The 21,600-nt window shown below is 46.4% G+C and overlaps 2 protein-coding genes across 2 annotated transcripts in view; one reads left to right on the forward strand and one right to left on the reverse strand.

The window, feature by feature from the left end:
• Positions 1 to 16,055, reverse strand: part of LOC143767994 (uncharacterized) — a 688,384-nt gene extending 672,329 nt beyond the window's left edge. Inside the window, exons 1-3 of the mRNA XM_077256598.1 lie at positions 15,915 to 16,055; positions 1,754 to 1,902; positions 1,445 to 1,624 (exon numbers count right to left, since the gene is read on the reverse strand). Coding sequence (XP_077112713.1) covers positions 1,445 to 1,624; positions 1,754 to 1,825 — 252 coding nt within the window. The 5' untranslated portion in view covers positions 1,826 to 1,902; positions 15,915 to 16,055. The remainder of the gene's footprint in view (positions 1 to 1,444; positions 1,625 to 1,753; positions 1,903 to 15,914) is intronic.
• The window catches only part of LOC143768031 (oocyte zinc finger protein XlCOF8.4-like), a 408,467-nt gene that overhangs the window by 217,838 nt on the left and 169,029 nt on the right, over positions 1 to 21,600 (forward strand). The window lies entirely within an intron of this gene.

Consider the following 21,600-nt stretch of genomic DNA (forward strand, 5'->3'; position numbering starts at 1 on the left):
CCCCCGATCCCTTCATAGTGTTACTGTATAATGTCCCAGCATTCCCAGCAGTGTCACCTCTCCAGTCAGCAGCTCAATCATCTTGTAGGTGAGTTCTAGGATCTTCTGGTCATTGATGTCCTCATTTATCAGGGGGTGAGGTGGAGGCCTTGTGATTGGGCTCGGGGGTCTTCCCCATCGCTCAGACACAGGGTCCTGACAGCGCTCACTAGCGGTCTTCCTCACTACCGTGTAATCCTGGTTATGGAGAGACACATTAATAAATCTCACTACAGACATTTCCAGAGTCCTCACCTCTCCAGTTCTGTCCATCTGTTATTCCCATAGATAAGAATGATGTAATGTGACGTCATCAGAATCTCTCACCTCTCCAGTAAGCCGGAAGAGGATCTCTAGGGTGAGGTGTAATACCCTCTCCGCCATCTTGTCTCTGTCCATATCAATCTTTGATGGGTAAATCAGGAAAGTTCTCATATTTAGAAGATCTTCACTGAGAGGATCCGATATTGTAGAGACCTGAATGAGAAGATGAGCCGATGTAACATCATAAAAAGCCTGTGTAATAATACAATTACTGGAGATAATAAGGGAAACATTAGTTTTATTATTTTACAGTATTTAGTTTCCTTCTTTACATCTACTAATAAATCCTATATATTTTAGGCCACAGACAACAAGCAGTTTCTCCCTCGGAGTCGGCAGCTGAATACGTTCCTCATAAACTCATCTTCCATAACGCTAATTCTCGCCTCATTTACCGACACTGGAATCGGCATTAGCAATACTGCAGGAGATATTCATTACACGTGACAGGAGAAATAACTCCTTCATGATGAGGACGACATCTTCATCTTCTACTAGGGCTCTAGGAACATATTTGGCCACCAACGATGGAGGAGGTGGATGGTTTTTTGACAGAGGTTCAGCTTCCTAGACTTTCTGCAGTTGATCAGGGTCTTCTTGAAGAGCTGTTTAATTTGGAGGAGCATGACGCCGCACTGGCCTCTATGCCCAGCGTCGGACTGGGGTGTCTGGGGCCCACCTTCTCTCCATCTACCTGATGATCCTGAGGAACATTGGGATCTTCTTGTTTACAGTCTTGTGGAAGAAGAGGATGAGGACATCTCTCTGGTGTTGTCTTTTTACTGGATAGATCTGGAGGAAACACATACAGGGACTGAATTCATTCTTTACATACAGATAATTATAGGCCGTGTGTATTTAGTCCTGTCTATTACCTGGTGATGTGAGGGGCTGAGGAACCTCCATCATGATTTCCTTGTACAGATCTTTGTGTCGTTCTAAATACTCACACTCATCCATCGTGAAGTAGACGGAGATATCCTGACACCTTATAGGAACCTGACACATACAATGATACCGTCATCCCCCGATCCCTTCAGAGCATTACTGTATAATGTCCCAGCATTCCCAGCAGTGTCACCTCTCCAGTCAGCAGCTCAATCATCTTGTAGACGAGTTCTAGGATCTTCTGGTCATTGATGTCCTCATGGATCAGGGGGTGAGGTGGAGGCCCCATGATTGGGCTCAGGGGTCTTCCGCATCCCTCAGTCACAGGGTCCTGACAGCGCTCACTAGAGGTCTTCTTCACTACTCTGTAATCCTGGTTATGGAGAGACACATTAATAAATCTCACTACAGACATTTCCAGAGTCCTCACCTCTCCAGTTCTGGTCATCTGTTATTCCCATAGATAAGAATGATGTATTGTGACGTCATCAGAATCTCTCACCTGTCCAGTAAGCCGGAAGAGGATCTCTAGGGTGAGGTGTAATATCCTCTGCACCATCTTGTCTCTGTACATATCAATCTTTGATGGAAAATCAGGAAAGTTCTCTTATTTAGAAGATCTTCACTGAAAGGATCCGATATTGTAGAGACCTGAATGAGAAGAAGATGAGCCAACGTAACATCATAAAATCCTGTGTAATAATACAATTACTGGAGATAATAAGGGAAACATGAGATTTATTATTTTAGAGTATTTAGTTTCCTTCTTTACATCTACTAATAAAACCTATATATTTAGGCCACAGACAACAATCAGTTTCTTCCTCGGAGTCGGCAGCTGGATACGTTCCTCATAGACTCATCTTCCATAACGCTAATTCTCGCCTCATTTACCGACCCTGGAATCGGCATTAGCAATACTGCAGGAAATATTCATTACACGTGACAGGAGAAATAACTCCTTCATGATGAGGACGACATCTTCATCTTCTACCTTGGCTCTAGGAACATATTTGGCCACCAACGATGGAAGTGGATGGTTTTTAGGCAGAGGTTCAGCTTCCTAGACTTTCAGCAGTTGATCAGGGACTTCTTGAAGAGCTGTTTAATTTGGAAGAGCTTGACGCCGCACTGGCCTCTATGCCTAATGATAAAGCCCCAGGGGTGGATGGTATCCCAGGGGAGGTGTATAAAAAATAAAGAAGTATTGCTTCTCGCTTTGTTGGAGGTGTACGGTGCTGGTCTGGTGGAGGGGGAGTTGCCGCGGTCCATGCGTGAGGCAATAATTGTAGTGATGCCAAAACAGGGTAAGGATCCGATGGATCCGGCTTCTTATCGTCCAATCTCGTTATTAACGATATCAAAATCTTGGCAAAAATGTTGGCCAATAGTCTTAACAAGGTGATAACGACACTAATACACCAGGACCAGTTTTATGTCCAATAGCTCTACCGCATGTAATCTTAGACGATTGTTTCTTAATATGCAGGTAAAGGCGGATAATATGGGTCAGAGGGTTGTGGTTTCCTTAGTCGCCGCTAAGGCTTTTGATAGTGTGGAGTGTCGGTATTTGTGGGCGGTTATGAAGGCTATGGGTTTTGGAGAGAGATTTATAAGATGGGTGCAATTGTTATAAGCATCTCCAAGAGCCAGGATACAGGTAAATTGGCTCTTGTCGCGGGATTTCCCTTTATATAGGGGAACGCGGCAGGGGTGCCCTTTGTCTCCTCTGCTGTTTGCAATTGCTGTTGGGCCATTGGCGGCGGTGATACGGAGGGATAGGGGCATAAAGGGATTTCGATATGGAAACTTTGAAGAAAACATTTCCCTGTACGTGGACAACATGTTATTGTTCTTGAAAGATGCACAGGAGTCTCTGGGGGCCGTTATGAACAGTATTACTAAATTTGGGGCTCTTTCCGGATTATCTATTAATTGGCATAAGTCTGTGTTGTTGCCCATGGACGCGGCGGCTCCTCTGACACTAGACCCTGGGATTCCCTTGAGGGTGGTACATGAGTTTAAATATCTGGGCATCGTGGTTTTGGACAAAATAGAGGACTATGTGCAGCTCAACCTCACTCCTTTGCTTGGGAAGTTCCAGCAGAAGATTGGGGACTGGAAGAAGCCATTTCTGTTGGTTGAAGGAAGAGTAAATCTGATCAAAATGATACTTATGCCTCAGCTCCTCTACATATGGCTTAATGCTCCAGTGTGGCTGCCTCAGAGTAAATTTTATAGGATCAATAATCTATTTCGGGACTTAATTTGGAAGGGTGGACGGGCACGCATCAAAGTGGAACATCTGCGAAGGATGAGGGTGGTCTGGGGGTCCCCAATCCATGGATTTACTATATAGCCTATCAATGCCAACATATGCTCAGTTGGGGAGAACCAGAACAGAGCTCTTCAGCGGGGACAATCATTGACCACGCGGTGGGAAGGGCCCATTGTTAGCCAGTCTGGAAGCGGGCAGATTCCAAATTAAGATAAAAAAAATCCCAACAATAGTTATGATGGGGAAAGTCTGGCAGAAAATTAAGCAATGGAGGGGAGTAACGGAATTTACGAGGTATGCGCCAATTTGGTTTGATCCTAGGTTGGCAGAGCTCATGAGATTGCGGGGGTTCGGTCAGTGGAGGCACATTGGCATTTGGTTCATGTCTCAGTTACTTGCTGGGGATGTTATTAAAACATTTGAGACACTTAGGACTGAGTTTCCTTTGTCCCAGAAGATGTTCTTTCAATATTTGCAGTTGAGACATGCCCTAAATTGTCAAAACAAGGGGTTGCGCGTGATTCTGCAGTCCGATAGCTTGTTGAATCTTATTGGGCCTCGGAGGAGTACGAGGGGGTTTATTACTTTAATGTACAGGAGTCTGCTAGATACCTTTTTATTGCACCCGTTAAAGATAAAGGAAAAATGGGTGGCAGACTTGGGTCCCTTGTCGGAGTCCCAGTGGGAGTCCATACTACAGTACATCCCCAGGGCTTCCCAGAGTGAGGATAAGAGGGTGTAACAGTTATACCTGGTGTATAGGGTGTACAGGACCCCAGTATGGATCATGAAGGCAGGACTGAGAGGTGACTCAAAATGCCCAATGTGCGGTGAGTAAGGTGCTAATCTGCTACATATGATGTGGTCGTGTGCTCGCCTCCAACCCTTTTGAGTGAAGGTGCTTAATTTGATCCAGGAGGTGACAGGAGTAGATGTGGTGTGTAACCCGCTGACTTGCCTTCTGGGCTGCATGGATGACGTTGCTACGAATAAATGTGGAAGGCTGATTATTGCAAGATTGTTGTATGCTGCGAGGAAGCTTATTGCGATGCATTGGTTGGATGAAAAACCGCCAGGGATAAAAGAATTTCTTAAAAAAAAATAATTTTGTCCTTATGGAAAGGAATATCTACATCAAGAGAGGTCAAAGTACAAAATGTGAAAATGTGTGGGGCGGATGGATGGATTACCCAGGCATGGCATCTTATTGCAGAGTAGAATGGGGGTCGTTTAGTTGCTTCTGGAGGGACTTTTACATGTACTGTTGTACAATTTTCAAGAGGTGGTGACGTCAGTTGGTAGTATTGGATAACGGGTAGGGGATTGGGGGAGGGAGGGGGGGGCTGGCTATGGGGTAAGGGTCCTGTTTTCGTAAAATGAAAATGTATTAATAGGTTTTGTATTTATTGTACCTGTCTGGAAAATGTGTCAGACTGTGTTACTGCGTGTCATATGCTTTAATAAAAATTATTTGATTTAAAAAGAAACAGATTTGTCCAGAGTCGGTCACTGACTCCATCCCCACCGGCCGTCTATATGGAGGTTTCCCGTCTTCCCCACACTGTAATCTTCTATCACGTTAGATCTCAGGTCTGATTCACACACAGAAGTTTGAGGCTTTTAGAAAAGCTTGTTTGTAAGAACCAAGACAGGAGATATATGATGCCAATGTCTCCATGTACAGTGTTTCTTTTTCCTGGATATGATGGGTTTTTTCAGCATTTTCGCTTTGGCTTCCATATATTACATGAAACACAAAAATATAAAATAAAATTGGGGCTGACAGTACTGGGGAAACATTATACTGTGGAGAGGACAAGGAAGGAGCACCGTACTATGAGAGTAAGGCTATCTGCACATGTCCGGAATTGCCGCAGAAATTTCTGCGTGCATGCGTTGCGTGGCACGCGTTTTCCCGCTAAACACTAGCGTTTTACAAGCGTAATTAGCTTGCAGAATGCTAGCGTTTGCCAAGCGATCTGTAGCATCGCTTGGAAAATTGATTGACAGGTTGGTCACACTTGTCAAACATAAGTGTTTGACAAGTGTGACCAACTTTTTACTATTGATGCTGCCTATGCAGCATCAATAATAAAAAGATAGAATGTTAAAAATAATAATAATAAAAAAAATATCATGATATTCTCACCTTCCGGTGTCCCCGGCAATCTTCCCGCTCCTCGCGATGCTCCGGTCCCAATAATGCCTAGCGGAACTGACCTCAGATGACGTAGCGGTCTCACGAGACCGCTACATCATCACAGGTCATTGCCGCAAAGCATCACTGGGAACGGAAGCATCGCGAGGAGCGGGAACGCTACGAGGGACGCTGGAAGGTGAGAATATCACAATTTATTATTTTAATTCTTTTTTTTATAATTTTATGGTTCCCAGGGTCTGGAAGAGAGTCTCCTCTCCTCCACCCTGGGTACCAACCACACATGATCCGCTTACTTCCCGCATGGTGGGCATAGCCACATGCGGAAAGTAAGCGGATCAATGCATTCCTATGTGTGCGGAACCCCCGCAATTCCGCACAAGGAATGAACATGCTGCGTTTTTTTCCCAGAATGCGATTCCACAACGGAAAAAAACACAACACGTCCACAAAAATTGCGAATTGCATTCTAATAATAGGATGCTTAATGTATGAGTTTTTTTCACGGGTTTTATAGCGAAAAACTGTGAGAAAAAAAAACAAAAAATCCTGAACGTGTGCACATAGCCCGAAACATGTTTCCTTGGTTCCCGTGTTTCATATTTGGCTCATATCTATCAGTGCAGCGAGGAAAGGGGGGGGATTTTTTTTTTTTTTTAATGTTTGGAGCATTATATGGGGCACGTTATACTGTATAGAGGACTATACTGTCAGGTTTCTGAGCTATTGTAGAATTTACAATAGATATCACTCATGTAATGTAAGAAGTGAAATCATTGGCATTGTACTATACCTATACTTCTTATCTGAGCATCATGAATTGTGGCACGTGTTAACCCTCTGTCAGGGGCAACTGATCTGACAGGCGCAGCTCACTTAGTTTCTTTTCTCTATTTTCATTGGTTTGTCTGGAAAACACCCTCCTCCCAGCACCTTCCTAACTTTAAAGGCTGTGTGAAACCTGAGAAGTAGTGTTGAGCTTTCCGATACTGCAAATATCGGGTATCGGCCGATATTCGCTGTATCGGAATTCCGATACAGAGTTCCGATATCACAAAAATATCGGAAATCGGAATCGGAAGTTCCTATAAGTTCCCAGGCGTGTGCGATGCGTATGGTTCCCAGGGTCTGGAGGTGAGGAGACTCTCCTTCAGGCCCTGGGATCCATATTCATGTAAAAAATAAAGAATAAAAATAAAAAATATGGATATACTCACCCCTCCGACAGACCCTGGACCTCAGCGGTGCAACCGGCAGCCTCCATTCCTAAGAATGCAGTGAGTGTAGGACCTGCTATGACGTCGCGGCTTGTGATTAGTCGCGTGAGCGGTCACATGAGCGGTCACACGACCAATCACAAGCCGCGACGTCATCGAAGGTCCTTCACTCTGCATTCTTAGGAACGGAGGCAGACCCTTGCAGCGGTGACAGCCAGGGCTCGTCCGAGGGTGAGTATATCCATATTTTGTATTCTTTATTTTTTACATGAATATGGATCCCAGGGCCTGAAGGAGAGTTTCCTCTCCTTCAGACCCTGGGAACCATCCAGGATCACTTCCGATATTTGTGTCCCATTGACTTGTATTGGTATCGGGTATCGGTATCGGCGATATCCGATATTTTTTGGATATCGGCCGATCCAATCCGATACCGATACTTTCAAATATCGGAAGGTATCGCTCAACACTACTGAGAAGCCCTTGTGCTGCAGAGCTGCAGGAGATCAGATATCCGTGTTTTGGCTTCTCCGGCTTATTGCCCCTGAATGCGTCACACCTTTGATGGTTAGAATTTGCTGTTTTTATTCATCCCAATTGTTTTTTTAGCTTGTTTTATGAATAGCTAGTGCTAAATTTGTCGATTTGTCATAGAAGGTTTTGTTAGAAATAAGCGTGTGCTTCTCAGGCACATTGCGCCCTAACACATATTCTCTCTCTTGCTTCAGCTTTTCTTCTGAAATGGCGAGGAGAATATTTGACTTGTCCAATGCCCTTCATGTTGAGCAAGTGCAAAATATACTGCTTGCTGATGAGACAGACCCCTTACAGCTAGAAGATTTAGGGGAAGAAAGTGACATGGCTTCAGAAGATGATGTGGAAGAATGTCCAGATGTGTCCGATACAGATCAAGATGGAGAGAGTGAGGAGGATGCTCAAGACATAGAAACATATTACTTTTCTGGTTATTAAACATTTTTTTTCCACCTGATTATGTGTATTCTCATTGATTACATTCCTATTAAGGTAACTGATCACTTTTAGAGCATTGCAATTTTTAAAAAAGGAAAATATAGCCAATTTTCTAGCCTGTGCCGGACAGGCGCAATGCCCCTAAACTCGTTATGAAACATATTGCCCCTGACGGAGGGTTAAAGGGGAGCACTGAGACTTAGGCTACTTTCACATTTGCGTTTAAATCTGCAGCGTTTAATCCGCAAACGCAAGGTCAAGAAAAACGCGTGTAAACGCGTTTTCAAACCGCATGCGGTTAACGCATGCGGCATTAAAACGCTGCGTTTACATGCTTTTTTACGCGTTTTCAATGCGTTTGTTTTTTTTGCGCATGTTGAAAAAATTTACAGGAGAAAAATCTAGATCACAAGAAACAGCCAATGAGACTACAGAGGGCGTGTATCACGGGATATCTATATATAGACCCTAGGACAGCTAAAATCTTCAGATTTTGCTCCTGTATCCTGTGACATGATGGATCTTCACATGGATAGCTTTTACTTCATCCTGGATCTAAGCATCAAGATTTTTCTGGCGTGTGCGTTTGCTTGGGAGCAACACCGAAACCGGGAAAGACAGAGAAGGACACGGCGTAGGCGTTTTTGGCAACACCCCATTGTAGAACTGCGGGAGAGCCGTGGTGCATATCACACCCTGTATGTCGAGCTCAATGAGAACCTGGAAAAATTCCCGGGATATACATGGATGTCACAAGACTCTTTCCGGGATTTGCTTGCTCGCGTCCAAGGAGCCATCCGGAGACAGGACACACAGCTCCGTAGAGCGATTCCACCAAAGGAACGTCTCCTGGTTACCTTAAGGTACATAATAATTCTAAACAAATTCTAGTCATAATTATTGCTGGTCTGACATGTATTCTTTGCATTTTTGTAAATTATTTTTTCTTTCTACAGATTTCTTGCAACTGGAGAGAGCTTGTCATCCCTCCATTTCCAGTACCGCCTTGGAATTTCCACCCTGTCCGGAATTGTTTTTGACACCTGCTGGGCTTTATGGACCATTCTCCGTGAAGAATTTATACCCATACCCACGGAGGACATGTGGATGAAAATTGCTGATAAATTTTGGACTGTTTGTGATTTCCCCAACTGTTTGGGTGCGGCGGATGGGAAGCACATCCGGATTATCAAACCAGCCAGAACGGGATCACAGTTCTTCAACTACAAGAAATATTTTTCAGTTGTTCTCATGGCAATAGCCGATGCGGACTGTCGCTTCATTGTCGTGGACATTGGTGCTTTTGGCCGTGGCAACGATTCACAGACTTTTAAAAACTCGGATATGGGCCGACGTGTTTATGGCAAAAATTTTAATTTTCCACAGCCACGACCTCTCCCCAACACTCAAGGCCCACCGCTGCCATTTGTAATGGTTGGGGATGAGGCCTTTCAGATGAGTGAAAATCTCCTGAAGCCCTATTCAAGTCAGGACTTGAACCGCACAAAACGGATCTATAACTACAGACTAACCAGGGCCCGCAGAACAGTAGAGTGTGCCTTTGGGATTATGGTGTCCAAATGGCGCATTCTAGCAACTGCCATAAATCTAAAAATGGAGACAGTTGATGAGGTGGTAAAAGCCTGTGTGGTTCTCCACAATTTCATTCTGGCTAAGGAGCGACCCACCATAGAACTTGATGAACCTGTTGGAAACCCTTTGCGTGATTACCGTCATCACTCGCTGCGGTCAACAGTTGAAGTAGGCCACATGCGGGACCAATTTGCTGCATTTTTTTTTATTCAGACCTCGGACGTATGGAATGGCAGGACAATATGTTGTGAAATGTCCTGTTGGCTTTGGGTGTGTAACAGTTATTTTCAAAATGTTGATAATGTTTGTTTTAATAAAAAAATTCTGTTTTTTCTGTTTTAGTATCTCCACCATGTCTCCCATGTATTTGCTTACACACCACTAACGGTTCTTGGGCTGTTGACGTCATTGCGTTATGACTCGGTTCACCAGTTGGTATGTGAGGCAGACTGTGTAGACGATGGCTGTTTGGTGCCATCGCATTCTCAGTATTTGTTCATTACTTAACATCAGTATATAAGCCAAGACCAGGAGTGGTTGTTAAATCCAGAGGTGGTGTTTATATTTTTATTTGATTTTTACTCACATTGAACCACTCCAGGTTTTGGCTTACCAATAGTGATGTTAAATACTGAGCCAATAAGGTCAGTGTGACGGAAGCTTCACACAACAGATCAATAGTCATCAAGTCAGGTGTCATAAATAATGAATTCATGATGCATCAATAAGTAGCTCATGAATTTATTTATTCTGACAAGTCCTGTTGGGTATAGATATGCCTTGTATCACCTACATCGTACCTTCACTTTGTGCTAAATAGATTTAATGTACAAAGAAGAAAAAATGGAGGTAATACAAGGCATTTCTCTACTCTAAAGGTCTGGTGTCATAACTAACGATTTTGTTAAGACACGACCAGTTGAGTATAGTTACAGCTACGTATTCAGCTGTGTATTGCCACCATTTTGTCTTAATTCTGCGACAAAAAGTCACAGACTGAAAATACAAGTGGTTTTTTTGGGGGCAACATCTTTTCTCTATACCAAACACACACAAACCTTATGTGTTGTACTAACTAACTACTGGAGCTAGGAGGTAGCCCAAAAAAAATTGTTCGGCACATTTTTGGATTATTTTAACAACATAAAACCAAAAAAAACAAATTAACTGCGCCTGCTTGGGGTTGATTGCCAAAATTGGGGGGTGTGGAGCAGTGAGGGCTGGCTAACTATTGACGACGCAGGGGTGGCTGGAGAAGGTGCAATAAAACTACTGGGGTCGGGAAATTCGGGGATTGGGCTAGACACATGAGAGGGCAGAGACACACTAGAAGGTTGAGACAAACCAGACATTACAGACACATTGGGAGGTGAGGGGGGAGGGATAGCTAGCTATTGTCTTTGTTTTTTTATTGCCTTTCCCTTTTTTTGATTGGCGCTGCCGTCCGGGGAGCCTCGTTGGGCTACTGGGTATCTCTTCAACCTATCGCTATCTTCTGGTACCTTCCCCTCTGCCTTCAAACATGCTACCATCACACCCATCCTCAAAAAAACTAACCTTGACCCAACTGCTATGCAAAGCTACCGCCCCATATCACTGCTCCCGTTTGCTTCAAAACTCCTTGAGCAGCATGTCCATGCTCAAATTTCCTCCCACCTCTCATCTAACTCTCTCCTTGACAACATCCAATCTGGGTTCCGCCCCCACCACTCCACCGAAACTGCCCTGACAAAAATTACTAATGACTTACTCACAGCCAAAGCTAACAGACAGTTCTCCATCCTCCTCCTTCTTGACCTGTCCTCTGCTTTTGACACAGTCGATCACTGCCTACTGCTACAGATTCTTTCTTCCCTTGGCATCAAAGACCTTGCCCTGTCCTGGATTGCCTCATACCTTTCCGACCGCACATTTAGCGTTTCCTACTCCCACACATTTAGCGTTTCCTACTCCCACACTACCTCCTCATCCCGCCCTCTCTCTGTTGGAGTCCCTTAAGGCTCTGTCCTAGGGCCCCTACTTTTTTCCATCTATACCCTTGGCCTAGGGCAACTCATAAAGTCCCATGGCTTCCAGTACCACCTGTATGCGGACGACACTCAGATCTACCTCTCTGGCTCAGATGTCGCCTCTCTCCTGTCCAGAATCCCGGAGTTTCTGTCAGCCATATCCTCCTTTTTCACCTCTCGCTTCCTAAAACTCAAAGTAGACAAAACCGAACTCATCATCTTTCCCCCATCTCACGTATCCCCCCTACCTGATCTATCTATTATGGTAAACGGCATCACGTTCTCTCAAGCACCTGAAATCCGCTGCCTCGGGGTAACTCTCGACTGCATTGTCCTTCAAACCGCACGTTCAAACTCTTGCCACCTCCTGTCGCCTCCAACTCAAAAATATTGCCAGAATCCGTCCCTTCCTCACCCCACAATCTACTAAGACTTTTGTGCATGCCCTTATCATCTCCCGCCTCGACTACTGCAACACCCTCCTCTGTGGCCTCCCAGCTAACTCTCTTGCACCGCTCCAGTCTGTCCTCAACTCTGCTGCCCGGCTAATCCACCTCTCTCCTCGCTACTCCCCTGCTTCTCCCCTTTGCAAATCCCTCTACTGGCTCCCAATTCCCCAACGAATCCAGTTCAAACTACTAACACTGATCTACAAAGCCATCCACAACCTGTCCCCTCCCTATATCTCTGAACTAATCTCCCAATACCTTCCCTCACGTAATCTCCGATCCTCCCAAGACCTCCTACTCTCCTCCACACTTATTCGTTCCTCACACAACCGCCTCCAAGATTTCTCCCGAATATCCCCCATCCTCTGGAATTCCGGGCCTCAACACGTCCGACTATCCACCACCCTCGGATCCTTCAGACGGAACCTGAAAACCCATCTCTTCAAGAAAGCCTACAGCCTGCAATAACCATTCTGCTGCCTCGCCATCGCCAGAGCAGCCCTGCCTCGCCATCGCCAGAGCAGCTGCCTCACCACCGCCAGAGCTGCTGCACCTCCGACCTTCTGTCTCTTCCCCACTATCCCATAGAATGTAAGTCTGCATGGACAGGGTCCTCTCCCCTCTGTACCAGTCTGTCACTGTAAACTTGCTTACTGTAAACGATATTTATAACCCTGTATGTAACCCCTTTCTCATGTACAGCACCATGGAATTAATGGTGCTATATAAATAAATAATAATAATAATAATAATAATAATATTGGCCTTGATGTGGTCGCCGACATGTCACGGTCCATCTGCAGTTGTTGTTGCCTTCTAGTGGTGGCGGGTAACTCCAGGGCAGGGTCCGGCAGTGGCATTTCTGTGGTGGTGGCGGGTAACAGGCCTGGGTCCGGCATCGGCATTCTTGTGGTGGTGGCGGATAACATGCCTTGGTCCGGCAGCGACATTCTTGTGGTGGTGGCGGGTAACAGGCCTGGGTCCGGCAGCGGCATTCTTGTGGTGGTGGCGGGGAACGGGCCTGGGTCCGGCAGCGGCATGCTTGTGGTGGTGGCGGGGAACGGGCCTGGGTCCGGCAGCGGCATTCTTGTGGTGGTGGCGGGGAACGACAGGCCAGGATCTTGCGGCTGCAGCATGGTGGTGGCAGTGGAGGAGGCCCAAGCAGGAGCAGCAGTTGTCATGGTGGTGGCGGTGGGCTGTCCCACTGCACTGGGCATGGTGGTGGTGCTATAATACGGTCAGGCAGTGTTTGGAATAGAGGTGGCCGTGCAGTGGTATGCAGCAGATGTCGGCATTGAGGTAAAGCGTGACAGTGTGGGCACTGGTGGAAATGCCGCCACTGTCTGCTGAAAATACCGACTCTGCTGCATAGCCTGCACGTAAGCAGCATTGCAGGCCTGCATAACAGTAATCTGGAGATCAAGACTAAGGTGTTCCGACATGCCCTGTTCTATCTGATTTAAAAAAATGATGTGCTGGCCTCTGGAGGTCGGCTTTCACTTGGGCAAGGGCTGTGGTAACCTCCTGGATACGTGTGCTCATATGACTAATGGCAGTATCCAGTCGGTCACCAATCGCCTTGAGTCCCTCGTGGAAGACCGAGCTCAAGTGCAAAAACTCGGGCATGAGTGACCTGTCCGCGGCCCTCTGCCGCTGCCGGGAGGAGCCCATAAAAAATTGGCTAGAGGCAGAGGACTGGGGAAGGGGAAGACCTGATGGACCAGCTTCCTGGTCTCCAGGTTGTGTGGCAGGCCCACTTGCTGCAGCGCTGGAGGATGGCTGGGACGGGTCTGTGGCTGACTGATGAAGGACCACTCCAGAACCTGGGCCAACAGTGGAGCTCCAAGTGCTGTGAAAAAAGATTAAAAAAAATTAATACCAAAAAGTTACAAAGCAATAACTCCTGTGTTATATACATTGAGATTAAAGCAGAGGTCACACTAGCACTATTTGGACAGAGTTTTACATCAGACTTTGAAAGCCAAAATCAGGAGTACAACAGTACGAAGAAAAGTATAATAAAACCATATGCTCCACTTCTGCATGCATCAACCACACCTGGTTTTGGATTCAAAATACTGATGTAAAATATGAAGAGACGATGGAGGCGATACAAGCCATATCTATATACAAGGCACATCTATACTCACCAGGACAAGCGTCAGGAAAAATGAATTCAGGAGCCATTTGTTTGTGCATCATGAATTCATTACTTCTGACACCTGACTTGATGACTATACATCTGTTGTGTAGGCTGCCGTCACACTGTCAGTATTTGCTCAGTATTTCAAATCAGTATTGGTAAGCCAAAACCTGGAGTGGAACTATGTGAGGAAAAGTATTCAAAGAACACTGCATGTATCAATCACTCATGGTTTTGGTTTCCAAAAACTGATTCAAAATATTGACCAAAAAAATGCTAGCATTAATTACAAAACTTTTTTTTTTTTTTTTTAACCAATATACTTACGTTCTTCGTGCAAGGACTGGTCTCAAAAACGCAAGGATGCGGTGGTACTTGTATTTTCGTATCCTTGCTCCAGAACCACTTGGAAGCCGGCTCTCTTGGCGCAGGTCCTTGTTGAAGCGGTCCTTCATCGATCGCCAACGTGTTTTGACTTTTGACACTGTTGACAAAACAAAACATAATAGTTAGGACAATGCTCTTTTGACCGTGGTCACACAACTGTGTGTGCTCACAAAAAGTAATGACTTTCTATCATCATACACAGTTGTGTGAGCATGGACAAGGTCTTGGCTGCATCACACTGCATTGCTATACTTACCAAATGCAGAACGGACCCGAGTCGGGGCATTGGCCCAGCCATCCCACAACGCTGCGGCCACCTCATTCCAAAGCCTCCGGATCGTCACATTGTTGGCGTGCAGTGGATCCTGGGTGTCCCACAACGGGACTCGCTCATGGACCAGGGAGATGAGGTGCTCATTCTCTATGAGGTCCTCATCCCGTTCTGGAACCTAAAAACAAAAAAGACATTATTAATATTGGAGACATTAACATAAGGAAGACAGAAAACAGAAGCAGAGGAATGGCATGAATATTGAAATAAATAAAAAAAAAGTGCTGAAGCAAAAGGGAAAGAAAGAGAGAAGTAGAAAGAAATGAAGAGTCAAGAATTGTAAAATGAGGATACAATAAACAGTCAGCCAGCTATACTTACACGCTGCCGCTGTGCCACCCGATCATGACTCCGCTGCTCCTGCCCAGTCTCCTGCCCAGTCTCTTCCGCTGTAGAAGAAGTGGTCTGAAAAAAGGAAAATATACATTGTCATATGTGTAGATGTGACAGTGAATACTTACCAATCTGAGGAGGTGAATACTCGCTTCGCTGACATGTTCCCCTTGTGCAGGCCCAGGCGTTTGCTCATCATCATCAGAAGAAGACATTCTGATGTGTGCAGAAAGAAAGAAATGGCAGAAATTAGGACATGTAGAGACACAAAATTGAAAAGAAAGGCATTGGCTAGGATATACTCACATTGTTCTGAGGCTTGTTTGCTGCTCCAAGGTGTTGTGTGGCGTCTCGTCTGCAAGGCAGTCTGCTGAGTAGTGAGCTGCAAATGTCCACTCCCTCCCTTTATCACCTTGTATGTGGGGGGTGGCTTATCAGTGTCTAGACATGGTTTTCTCAATTGAAACGCATGAGTTGAAAAACGCAACCAAACGCATGTGCTTAAAAACGCATGCGTTTACATAGACAGCAATGAGTTTTTTCGGCGCAAACCTTACGCAATCGACCGCATGCGTTTCCAGGCGGCAAATTGACGCCTCTAGAAATTACTACATGTTGCATTTCCGCGCCCAGACGCAGACGACTAGACGACGCATGCGTCGTCAAACGCGGAAAAACGCGAACACACAAAAACGCATGCGTTCCTAATGTTATTTATAGGAATACACAACGCATGCGGATATATGCGGTACAAACGCTGCGGACACAACCGCAAATGTGAAAGCGGCCTTACCTGGGGCCCGCAAAAACCTAGAGCCGGCCCTGACTGAAGGGGTTAATGTCCCCCACACTCAGCAACGAGGAATCTCCAGCACCGACCTCCAACCACAGAGCCGCACAACACATATATGGCTGCTCTGTGCGCACAGGACCTGTGATGAGGTCACAGGAGGGGAGGAGTCAGGGGTCACATGATCAGGGGCCTCAGTGTATGCAGGACTCTGCTGTGCTGGTTGTCATGGTTCTGGATGAGGGGAAGTTTCTGTGTGGGGTCAGGAGGGGTTTACAGTGTGGATGCAGCGGAGCCGTGTGTGAGAGGTGTATGGAAAGGAGCCGTGTGTGCACTGACCCCTGTGTCTGTGGACCACCGTGTCTGTGGATCCCACTGTGTACACTGTATACACCTGTATACCCCCAGCTTCGGTCACAGACCCCTCTGTATACACCCGTATACCCCCAGCTTAGGTCACAGACCCCCCTGTGTATGCTGTATACACCCGTATACCCCCAGCTTCACTCACAGACCCCCCTGTGTACACTGTATACACCCGTATACCCCCAGCTTCGGTCACAGACCCCCCTGTATACACTGTATACACCCGTATACCCCCAGCTTCGCTCACAGACCCCTCAGTGTACTCTGTATACACCCGTATACCCCCAGCTTTGGTCACAGACCCCCCTGTGTACCCTGTATACACCCAGATATACCCCCAACTTCGGTCGCAGACCTCCCTGTGTACGCTGTATACACCCATATACCCCCAGCTTTGGTCACAGACCCCCCTTTGTACTCTGTATACACCCATATACCCCAGCTTCGGTTACAGACGCCTTTGTGTATGTTATATATGTAAGGGGGTGTGGAGGCTAGTTCATGCCTCACACTCCTTGAGCCAATTCCCTGCAAAGCTGATATATTTGATATGTGATACTGTGGAATGTCATGTATGTTTGATATGTTTTATAATGTAATGTACAGATGTTAATGTGTCAAGTAGATACAGGGAAAGTATAGGATTTAACACAAATGGGGGCACAATAGAGAAGATAGGAATAAGTTAGGCTAGGTTCACATTGCGTTATGGCTGTACGTTAAACGGACTACGTTACACCGCGGCATAATGCGGTGTAACGTAGTCCATTAACGCCGCCATTGAAAGCAATGTCGGACGCATCGCTAGCGCACGCCCACAATGGGCGTGCGCTAGGCGATGTGCCGTCATTGAGTGACGGACCCGAGACGCGGGCTGCAGCGTTTCCGGGTCCGTCACTGCTAGCGCAGATGGAGCTAGCAGATGCTCCATCTGCGCTAGCTCTGTGCCAAAGTCGGCACTTACGTTAGCGCAGTCCGTTAGCGTATGCGCTGAACGGACTGCACTAACGCAATGTGAACCTAGCCTTAGACCAATAGTATTTAGCTAGATAGCGGGGGCCAACTGGGAATAGTTTGGGAGCTTCCTGGATTTAGTCAGTAAGGGCTGGGAGCCAGGACTGGACAGTTGTGTCCTGTGACGTTTAAGGCTACTTTCACACTAGCATTGTGTGACGTACATTGCAATGCGTCGTTTTGGAGAAAAAATGCACCCTGCAAAGTTGCCCGCAGGATGCGTTTTTTCTCCATAGACGTGCATTAGCGACACATTGCGACGGATTACCACACGTCGCACCCGTCGTGCGACGGATGCGTCATGTTTTGGCGGAACGTCAGCACAAAAAACGTTCCATGTAACTTTTTTTGTGCGTCGTGTCCGCCATTTTGACCGCACATGCGCGGCCGAAACTCCACCCCCTCCTCCATGGACATTACAATGGAGCAGCGGATGCATTGAAAAACTGCATCCACTGCCCCCGTTGCGCATTTCACAATGTGCGTCGGTACGTTGGGCCGACGCATGGCGAAGGCCCCGTACTGACGCTAGTGTGAAAGTAGCCTAAGCTGGGAAATCTAGCCGTCCAGGTCCTGGGCTGACAGTTACATGGCAGTGGAGGAATACAGAGCATCAAGATGGTAGCAGCTAACTTCGTGGGAACAACCCTAAGGCTAAGTGCACACGTCGCAGAATTGCCGCGGAAATTTCCACGGCAATTCTGCAACTCCTGCCGTGGGTATATCGCATGCGGAATTGGCATACATATTCCTAGTGTTTTGCAAGCATGAGGCTACGTTCACACGATCAGGATTTCCATCCTTTTTTTTTCCTGCCCGTTTTTGGAAAACGGCAGCTAAATTCCGCAGTGAATTTGAGCTGCGTTTTCTGATCCTTTTTCTTCAGCGTTTTCCACTGCGGGTTTCCAATAGCAGTTTCCTATTGGAGCTGCTGGAAAACCGGTGCGGAATCCGCTGAAAGAATTGACATGCTACTTCTTTTTTCCGCTGGAAAATCCGCGCGGATTTTCCAGCGGAAAAACGGATCGTTAGCACAGCGGTTTTGGTTTTCCATTGGGTTACATTGTACTGTAACCAACATGGAAAACTGATCCGGATCCGCAGCTGAAAATCCGCTACGGATCCGGATCAAAATCCGGATCGTGTGAACGTAGCCTAATAAGTTTGCAGAATGCTAGCATTTTCCAAGCGATCTGTAGCATTGCTTGGAAAACTGATTGACAGGTTTGTCACACTTGTCAAACATAGTGTTTGACAAGTGTGACCAACTTTTTACTATTGATGCTGCCTATGCAGCATCTATAGTAAAAAGATCTAATGTTAAAAATAATAAAAAAATAAAAAAAATGGTTATTCTCACCTTCCGAAGGCCCCCGATCTCATCAGCGGTGCACGCAGCGGCTTCCGTTCCTATAGATGCTTTGTGTGCAGGACCTGTGATGACGTCACGGTCACGTGACCATGATGTCATCGCAGGTCCTTCACACAAAGCATCCATGGGAACGGAAGCGGCCACGTGCACCGCTGAGAGATGGGAAGACTCCGGGGGCCATCAGAAGGTGAGTATATCACTATTTTTATTTTAATTATTTTTTTTTACCAATTATATCATACCTCCCAACTTTTGAAGATGGGAAAGAGGGACAAAGGGCAAATTTTAGGCCACGCCTCTGACCACACCCATTCATAATTAGTCACACCCATATCCACGTCCCAACCACACCCATTTAGCGCTGCTGATCACACTGTTTCATATACAATAATTATAAACAAAAAAATATGGCCACACATGATGCTCCATATTGTATAATGACCGCACATGATGCTCCATATTGTATAATAGCCGCAGATGATGCTCCATACTGTATAATGACCGCACATGATGCCCCATACAGTATAATGACCGCACATGATGCTCCATACTGTATGACTGCACATGATGCTCCATATTGTATAATGACCGCACATGATGCTCCACACTGCATAATGTCCACACATGATGCTCCATACTGTATAATGGCCACACATGATGCTCCATACTGTATAATGACCGCACATGATGCTCCATACTGTATAATGACCGCACATGATGCTCCACACTGTATGACTGCACATGATGCTCCATATTGTATAATGACCGCACATGATGCTCCACACTGCATAATGTCCACACATGATGCTCCATACTGTATAATGGCCACACATGATGCTCCATACTGTATAATGACCGCACATGATGCTCCATACTGTATAATGACTGCACATGATGCTCCATATTGTATAATGACCGCAGATGATGCTCCATACTGTATAATGACCGCACATGATGCTCCATACTGTATAATGACCGCACATGATGCTCCATACTGTATGACTGCACATGATGCTCCATATTGTATAATGACCGCACATGATGCTCCATACTGCATAATGTCCACACATGATGCTCCATACTGTATAATGGCCACACATCACATGATGCTCCATACTGTATAATGACCGCACATGATGCTCCATACTGTATGACCACACATGATGCTCCATACTGTATAATGACCGTACATGATGCTCCATACTGTATAATGGCCCCACATGATGCTCCATTCTGTATAATGACCACACATGATGCTCCATACTGTATAATGACCGCACATGATGCTCCATACTGTATATTGGCCGCACATGATACTTCGTTCCATATAATGGCCACACATAGCTACTCCTACACATGCGACTGCGCTCTGTACACTTTGCACACACGGCTCCACTCCATACACACGTGCTCTGCTTCATACACCTCATACACACACGGCTCCACTCCGTACACCTCGTACACACGCGGCTCCGCTCCGTACACCTCGTACACATTTAGCTCCGCACACCTCATACACACAAGGCTCCGCTCCATACACCTCATACACACACGGCTCCACTCCGTACACCTCATACACACACGGCTCCGCTCCATACACCTCGTACACACACGGCTCAGCTCCATACACCTCGTACCCACACGGCTCCGCTCCATACACCTCGTACACACACAGCTCTGCTCCATACACCTCGTACACACACGGCTCCGCTCCATACACCTCATACACACACGGCTCCGCTCCATACGCCTCGTACATATTCAGCTCTGCTCCATACACCTCAAACACACACGGCTCCGCTCCATACACCTCGTACACATACAGATCCGCTCCATACACCTTGTACACACACGGCTCCTCTCCATACACCTCGTACACACGGCTCCGCTCCATACACCTCGTACACACACGGCTCCGCTCCATACACCTCGTACACATTCAGCTCTGCTCCATACACCTCATACACACACGGCTCCGCTCCATACACCTCGTACACATTCAGCTCCGCTCCATACACCTCATACATACACGGCTCCGCTCCATACACCTGGCACACATTCAGCTCCGCTCCATACACCTCATACACACACGGCTCCGCTCCATACACCTCGCACACATTCAGCTCCGCTCCATACACCTCATACACACACGGCTCCGCTCCGTACACCTTGTACACACACGGCTCCGCTCCATACACTTCATACACACACAGCTAACTGCACAGACTTCTCCATACCTGATATGTTGATCTGCAATCACAGCAGCAGAGGCCAGTAACAGAGGAGGCTGTCAGTGTCCATCCCACCCTGCTCAGCCCCACTTATTCCACGCACGATTAGTTTACTAGCCAGGCATGTTTAGCTCAGCAGTCCACTGGTCTGCTGCTTATTGCGGCACCCAGGGCTGTGTTCAGCAGATAAGCCCTGGAGGTGGTGACTGTCATGATCTCTGCAGGCTGAGATCATAGCAAGCCTATAGAGGGACAAGCTCTCGGAAGATGGAACTATACTGACCATGAACTAAGCCTGCCGCGCAACTAGAAATAGCCAGGTAGCATTTCCTATTTATAGCTAGATGCCCAGCTCTGGCCTAAGACCTAAATAGCTAGCAGAGGGAAATATAAGACCTGGCTCACCTCTAGAGAAATATTCCAAAGAAGACAGTAGCCCCCCACATATAATGACGGTGAGTTCAGATGAAACAACAAACGCAGCAGGAAAATAGTCTTAGCAAATTTGAGGTCCGCTTACTAGATAGCAGAAGACAGATAGTATACTTTCATGGTCAGCAGAAAAATACTAACAAAACACCATCCAGAGATTACCTTAAACTCTGGCATTAACTCATAACGCCAGAGTAGCAATCCCTGATCGACGAGAGCTTTCCAGACACAGTAACAAAACTTCAGCTGCGAACTGGAACAAATAGGCAAAACA

Source organism: Ranitomeya variabilis, chromosome 4 (assembly GCF_051348905.1).
Source record: "Ranitomeya variabilis isolate aRanVar5 chromosome 4, aRanVar5.hap1, whole genome shotgun sequence".
Classification (NCBI taxonomy): Eukaryota; Metazoa; Chordata; class Amphibia; order Anura; family Dendrobatidae; genus Ranitomeya; species Ranitomeya variabilis.